Genomic DNA, 7928 nt, shown 5'->3' with positions numbered 1-7928 from the left:
GCATTAAATTCTTCTTTAATTCAGATGAATACCCCAAGCCTGGACCAGTGTATTTTCTGTGAACTGTTTGACTTAAACAGAATAATACAGAGCTGTCACCATGTTCAATGTTAGCAGGACTGGCTGCACGGGGCATTGAGTAATTGGAAACATCTTAACTATTGGCTATATATATGATTTTTTCTGACTATTTTGTCAGTTTTTGGATGAGATGGATAATAAAATGTTTGACTGACAGAAACTGAAGTCATTCAAATTCATTTTACTTATTTTCAATAAAAGTCGATGATGGCATTCATCAGAGGAGTTATCAGCCAAAAGGCTGAATTTTTCAGGAGAGACAGACAGATGACATAAAGGGCAAATAGAGAATGGAAGACTTTGTTGGGGTGCTGCTGTGAGTGGTCAACTAGGTCCAATGTGGACATGCTCAGTCCATTGTATTACTCTAATAAAGAAATACCCTTTCAAAACATTATAAAATGTTTGCTTTGCATTTAAGGAAAATATTTCAGGTAGGAGCAAACAAGTGACCCCTCCCACCCTTAAAAAGAAATTAAGAGTAAATTAAGGTAATTGTTAGGACAGCTGGTGGTGTAATGACTGGAGCTATTGCCTTTGGACCCTAAGGTCACAGGTTCAAATGGGTAAGTAACTGTAGCAAGATGAACACTGTAAGTTGCTTTGGAGAAAAGTGTCAGCTAAATGAATAAATGTAAACTCTTTGTAAGAAAAAGAAAATGGCAATAGGGAGGAGGCCAGTTCATAGCTGAATGATGGAAAAGGGTCAGTAATAAAGAGAGAAAGCACAGAGAAAAGCAAGTGAGGTTGAGGGAGCTGGTGACAGCTTGTAGTGTTGTTGTTAGAGCTGTTGCCTTTGGCCCCAGAGGTTGCACATTTGAATCTCACCTCTGGCTGTAGTACCCTTGAGCAATGTAATTACCCTTAATTGCTCCAGCAAAATTACCTTGCTGTATAAATGGGTGAACAGCTGCAGGTAGGTTAACATTGTAAGCTGCTTTGGAGAAAAATGTCAACTGAATAAATAGATGTAAATGACATGGTGAGGTCTACCTCAAAGTAATGAAGAAGGTGTTATAGTCCTGGACAATGTATGGTTGGAAGTGCCAGGAGCAGCTGTTGCAGGTGGACAAAAAAGAACACAGTCAAGTGTGTCCAGGATAGGCTACAGCAAGAGAGGGATGCCCTGGTCACAGGAGTGCTGATGAAAGGGGTCATCAGGGTAGTGGAAGGAGGAAATGAGGAAAGAGACAGAACAAGAGTGATGTTAAGCAGGGCAGGAAGAGCTGAGGTTAGTGTGGAAGTCAAAAGACCAGCAGAACAGGTGAAAGATCTGTGACCACATATCACATTCGGCCAAGTCAGGAGAAGCCAGAGCTGGAGAAGTGATGTCAATGAAATGCAAAGTACCTGATCTGGATTAATAATGACTGTACCAGAAGAGTTTGGACATTCAGGCTAATTGAGAAAAATGTATACCCATTTCATGAAAGGTCTGCAGCAAACTGGCAGAAGTCCAGTGGCTGACAGAAATCCAGCTGAAGCAGAGTGTTCATGAAGTCTGCATACCAAGAAATGGCCTGCATAAGAAGAAGACGCTAAGGACTGAAACACAAGCATTGCAGTCATTTGAAGTGAAGAACTCACAATCTGGGACAGCTAGTAGTGTAGTGGTTAGCGCTACTACCTTTGGCCTCAAAGGTCACAGGTTTCATCCTTGCTTCTGGCTGTAGTACCCTTGAGCAAGGTGCTTTCCCTGAAATTACTCCAGTAAAATTACCGAGCTGTATAAATGGGTAAATGATAATAACTCTAACCTTTACATCGTAAGTTGCTTTGGAGAAAAGTGTGAGCTAAATGAATCAATATAAAGTCCATGATGGAACAGTCTGAAAAGGAAGTAAACCATGGAAACATCTGTGGGATGTGATGAACCTTATTTAAGAGGGGCGGGTGCAGTGTAAACTCTTCCCGCCAAATTCCCATTTTAAAACTTCAGTTGCAATTTGAATGTTAATCGGAACGTTTTTGTTTCAGTTATCCAAGGCAAATATGCAGTAACTTTGGAATTACACAGGTATTACTGCACAAAACTGAAGTAATAATTTGACAGTTGGCTTATTTACAGTTTACAAGACAATAGCTTTGTCTCTTGGTTTTATGTTATCACTTTTCTGTCACTAGTGCTCAATTGTTAGCACAGTGTATCACTCCGTTAAGAAGAGCATTTTGTAAAAATGGATTTGAAATAAAGTGAAATGAACTGTATCGAAACATGTTTATCTAAATCTTAATAATCTGAACTCTGTCAAGATATCTGGGCAGACTGTTTACACTTTACGAAGGTATGTTAACATGAAATTTATCATTGATACCTCAGCAAGCAGAAACACTTATTTGTAAGATTTAAGTGCTTAGCCAGGGGTGCACAATCTGCCAGGAGCTCAAACAAGCTGCATGTAGAGAAATGACTTCCTTCACTTCCAAGAAGTGACAAGTAGAGGTTAATTACAATTTTTAAAAGTTCATTAATTCCCAAAGTTCAGGGAGTTATGAGTAGACATATATCTTGTGTTATAAACATCAGTTACAATTTTTCAAAGATATGAAAAGTTCCCAGATTATTTATTTTTAATTACATTTAGCCAGAAAAAATAGAAAATGTAATATAAACTTAAATGTGCTGGAGACTTAATGGACCAATTTCATATAGTTTATTTTCCATTTATTGTAGCTATATCTGAGACTACAGAAACGGCTCAATAAATAAATACAAATATGAATCGTTTTGACATTTTGACTACAGAGCAAAAGTGACCTGATACTGACGAACATGTTACAAACATTAATGGTCAGTTGTGGTCAGTTGTGTTGTATCTTCAGTGGGAAATGAGACATGCACAGGATGAATGCACAGCTGTCTTGCATGTATAAAACAAAACAGTCAAGAGACAGTTGTGGAAATTATTTTTTTAAGTCATTTTACAGTACACCTAACTTTCATGTTAATGAAAAAGAAGAAAATAAACTGATGTCCCATCCATATTGTATCCTCCCTCATATCCGATGTTTGCAGTACAGAGAAACACCGAGACCTTCCATTGCATGAGCCGTTGAGGAAAACAGAATAAAGTCTTGCGGTGAACTTTAAGATCATTTCAGCTTTATGTGATATTTTAAATAGAGTCTAACCCGTGAATAATCAAGGAATTAGGCTGTAGTTTTAAGCGTTTATTCATTGTGACATAATGGGAGGACTTACGAGCAGTTTCTAACATACTTCCAAATCCAGTCTATACTTGCATTTATTCATTTAACAGATGCTTTCCTCCAACGTGACTTCCAATGAACTCTATGCAGTGTTATCAGCCCACACACCTTATTCACCGCGGTGACTTACACTGCTAGATACATTACTTACACTGGGTCACTCATCCATACATCAGTGGAACACACACACACTCTCTCTGTCACTAACAAACACACACACACTCACATAGGTGCGTTCAGAAGTTGATGTACTGGGAAGCGAGCAGCTGGCAACACACTTCTGTTACCTTAAGGATAGTTGTTAAAAGGATTTAATCCAGTAAAATGTCCAGCTGTACACATGGTTAAAATATTGTTTTGGAAAAAAGAGTTGGCTAAGAAACAGAACTGTAATAATTTCAGTAAATGCTGTGCATGGCCTTTAGAGTTTAAACCCATAAAAGAAGCTCATAATCATAATCAGGTTTTTGTGAAAGAAGCACTTATTTAAGAGAATAATAATCTCATTTAAATTTCATCCACTAGCATTCCATATCCTCTGCAGTGAAACTACTTAGGATGCTGTGTGCATTGCTCAGTAGCTAGCAGTCAGCATTTAATTTGACCAGCATTATTTCCAACCACATTCTAAATTGAAAATGCAGGTTTAGGTTTTCTTTATTCATGCCAACTGTTTCAAGCCAGAGCCAGAATGTCTCTATGGCTAAAAATGCTATGAAAACAGATGGAAAATAAGAAGTGAAGTGCTGTAGTATAAGGCAGCTATTAAGGTCTCATGGCTGTGAGTTATGGAAAATTATTCTCATTGTAGCAAATTTGAGGTTATCTTCTCTTGGAGTATTTCATAGAAATTTAAGTGTTCTGTTTTCATTTCAGTTTTTTTTTTTTCTTTCACTGCTTTGAACTGATTTGAGAACTCAGCATTAGTGAAAAATGTTCTAAAAATAAGGTGAAAGTAGAATTTTTTTTAGAGAAGATTCATGTGAAAATGGGTGAAAAAAATAACACATTAATGAATAAAAATGGACACAAAATAAAATGTTCAAGACCATAAACTAAGTTGTAATAGTTATGCAGTTTTTATTTGATAAATCATTACTACCACTGTCTTTATTACAATATGTGTTGTCCAAATGTAAAATCAATTTTTTAAATATTTTTACAGTATTTTATTTTATGCAAATGGATATAAACCATGGATATGTATAGGGAATTTTTCAGGCACTTTTTTGCCTAAAAAATAAAGGAAAATATTTCCTTTACTAGGTAATGATGAGTCAAATTTCTTTCATATTGTGCAACTCTCTGGGCCAAAAGAATGACACCATAAAATTTACCTGAATATGTGCAGATTTATTCTTTTCTTTCTCCTTCAGGTTGCATATTAATGAAGAAACAGGGAGAAATTTGAGGTTTTATAGAATTCATTTACATTTTGACTGCTTTACTTGACATAATCCAGGAATAACTGAAGCTTCAAAATATCCAACTACCAAAGTATCTTTTCTCATAAATTATATTCCATACCCTGAAGCAGATAGTACTACACTACATCATTACATCATGTTTTATCTAAGGTTTGACTTGCTACATACTTCAGTAGAGTGTAGCTCAGTTTGAGTACATTATTGCATATTCATTTTTTCCCTAGACTTCACGAAATTAAAGAATTCATGAGTTGGCTTCTCATGTCATAAGAAAACGTAATAGCTTTTATATACAAAGAAAGCAACAAAAACATGTTGCTGTTGATATTGTGGAAATGTGAATATGTGAATTATGTGAAATATGAGGACTGGTTAAATGGGGAAGCAGGTAGTATCATGATAACGGGTGCTACCTTGCATGTATCCTCAGAGTTCCTGATTTAAAACCACCTCCTGCTATAGAACCCTTTATCATGACACTTAGCCTGAATGAAGACCTTATGAATACATCATCATCATAATCATTATCATCATCTCCTTAGGCCCTGCCTGGGTCACAGGCCGCCGACGAGAGCTCTCCAGGCATCCCGGTCTTGAGCCGGTCTCTCCAATTGTCTCCAGGTATATCCCATCTCCTTCATGTCTGCTTTCTATGTTGTGGTGCAATCTGTTTTTTGGGCGGCCTTGATTTCTCCCTTAGGGGTTCCAAGTGAGGACTTGCCATGTGATGCTGAAAGCAGGTTTTTGAAGGGTGTGGCCAATTCATCTCCAGCATCTTTGGAGTATTTCCTTCTCCACTGGTTGCTCTTTTGTTTGCTGCCAAAGTTCTTTATTGCTGATGGTCTCAGGCTAGCGAATCCGGAGAATCCTTCTGAGGCAAGTGTTGATGAATGCCTGGATTCTCCTCATGGTTGTGGCAGTGGTTCTCCAGGTCTCCGCTCCATAAAGTAGGACAGGCTTCACGATCATGTTGAAGATCCTGATCTTGGTGTTGATGTTCAGGCTTATGAATACCTTCCAGTATAAATGAGCATGAAGTTGATGATAAAATGTAATGCTGAAGGTGTCAGATAAATAAAGGTTAATAATGAATGACTGCAGGAAATTACACGTCAGCCTAATAGATGGTGGAAGGACCACAGACCTTCCTGAAGTTACACTCAGGGAGGAGGGGAGGACGCAGTCTTTGTTTATGCTTCTTCCTTTTTTTTTTCTTTTTTTAACTGATGGATGCCATGCGCGGTTTAGCACGCGCAATGTTGCCTGTAGAAAATGCTAAAGGAGAAAAGAACAACACATGTTCCGCCCAGCTGGATCTCACCACGCTCCGCGCTGTCAATGCCAACACGTGTGGGGCGGAGCGGAGGGTTGTCTTTATGAGCAGGACAGCGCCCCAGCTGGGGGACTGTGGGATAGTGACCGTCTGCGGCGCGCCTCGCTGCTCCTTCGCTGCTCCCTCGCTGTTTGTACACAGCGCGCGCTGCGATTCGCATCCACTTCGGTATCCAAGTCGGTATCCAAGTGGGTCTCCGGTTCGGCGGCGCGCGCACCCGCTCGCTCGCTGTACCACTGCAGCAAACGGAGCGGCGCAGGGAGGACTCTCTCCTCCTCTCACACCACCGCGTCCAGCCTCGCTGCGAACATCTTCCTCCTCTCTCACACACGCACGCACACACACCAAAAAAGGACTTACAGAGGTCAAATCGGGAGATACTGGTCTTTTAATACGACGCCCTTGCCAGGAAGTTCTTGTGGTCTGTTCCTCTCTTTCTTTTCATGCTTTTCTCTATTTGCGGAGCAGACGTCTTTTTCGAAAGCACAAAAAGGATGGAGCCGTTGCTGGTGCTCGTCGCCCTCTGCATAAGCGCCGCTGTCCCACATCAAGGAAAAGGTGAGTCAATAAGTAGATCGGCATCATAACGCTCTTATATGGAGGCGGCGCGACAAAGCGGCTACCTGGCATTTACACAACTGTGTCCTTTCACACTATTACGTGCATAACTTGAGTGGGGGGGCGGGGGAGTAAAACAAGTTCCGATGCTAAAACGCCGCGTTCATTCTTATAATATTGTCATCATTATTGTTATCTCGCTACAAGTGGAATAAGAAATTAGGATCAGTATTCAAATGTACCTTTGTGTAGGATATTGATTAGGTTTTTTTTTTTTACAAGACATGATGATTACAGTAAATGAAGGCGATTGAAGAAACTGGATATTATTATGCAGCCTGCCTTGTAGCTACTTGAAATGGGACTAATATTCCATGAAATGCTTTTGAGGTGTCATTACATTAATGAGCTGGAATAATTGCTGTCGGACACGCGCGATCTCTCGTCGAAGGTTGTGATGGGATTCGAATGACGCTTCGTGTGGACGGACTGAGTTGTTAACTTTTAAGTGGTGTGTTAGGGGAATGCGTGTGTGTTAATTATTCGGAATTCATTGTGTAAGTACATGGAGGAGGCAAGGCATGCGCTCGAGTCTTATTCGTCGTGTTGTCTGTCCCGGATTGTTTGCCGTTTTGGTTCCAAACCCTTCTCTTGTTTTAAGAGAAACGATGGCATTATCGAAGCTCTACACAGTGACGTGCAGCCTTTCCACATGCACACTTCGCGATCGTGGGGGTGCAGCACATGGGAGCCAAGCGGAGAGCCGTTGCTTTGGATCCTTCGCTCCACTGGGTTTCGCTCCTATGCCCTTGTGGATCCGAACCCTACAGCTTCGGCCAAAGACCATCATTGTCTTTACACCCTTCTGCTTCCAAGAGCCCTGGATTTGTTGCCGTTTCCGAAAAAAATCTTAAAAACCCTTCCCAAGTAATTGCCGTTTACTTTTTAAAAAAATATATTTTCGGGGTGAATTTTTTTAAAGAAAGAGCTGCAAGAAGATAAATATGCTGTGAGCGGCTTGCAGATAAAATTCCGTACAAAATGAGACGAAAATTAATTATAATCCGCGTGCAGTGTAGTGCCAAACCGAGTCCGGTAGTAAAGTTCATTGATCATAATTTAAAGCCCACATTACATTTAAGAAGAAGTTCAGTAGTTTTGTTTATAACATGCTTGCTTCATTCAGTATGTATTAAGCAGAAACGGATGAAGTGAAGTGAAGCATAAAGTAAAATAACGATAATTAAAGTAACAGCTAGTATGTGTCACTGTGTATGGCGTTGAAGTGGGTAATTAAGTAAAGTAACACAGATACAGAA

At 39.8% G+C, this 7928-nt stretch overlaps 1 protein-coding gene across 3 annotated transcripts in view; it reads left to right on the top strand.

The window, feature by feature from the left end:
• The first annotated feature begins 6133 nt into the window (after positions 1 to 6133).
• The window catches only part of LOC108938382 (EGF-like repeat and discoidin I-like domain-containing protein 3), a 124009-nt gene continuing 122214 nt past the window's right edge, over positions 6134 to 7928 (top strand). For all 3 annotated transcript variants that reach the window (XM_018758924.2, XM_018758922.2, XM_018758921.2), the window contains exon 1: positions 6134 to 6609. In XM_018758924.2, the coding sequence (XP_018614440.1) occupies positions 6495 to 6609 (115 nt within the window). In that variant the 5' untranslated portion in view covers positions 6134 to 6494. The remainder of the gene's footprint in view (positions 6610 to 7928) is intronic.

Source organism: Scleropages formosus, chromosome 17 (assembly GCF_900964775.1).
Source record: "Scleropages formosus chromosome 17, fSclFor1.1, whole genome shotgun sequence".
Taxonomy (NCBI): Eukaryota; Metazoa; Chordata; class Actinopteri; order Osteoglossiformes; family Osteoglossidae; genus Scleropages; species Scleropages formosus.
The sequence above is the reverse complement of the archived record's forward strand: the minus strand, read 5'-3'. Positions and strand labels throughout refer to the sequence as shown.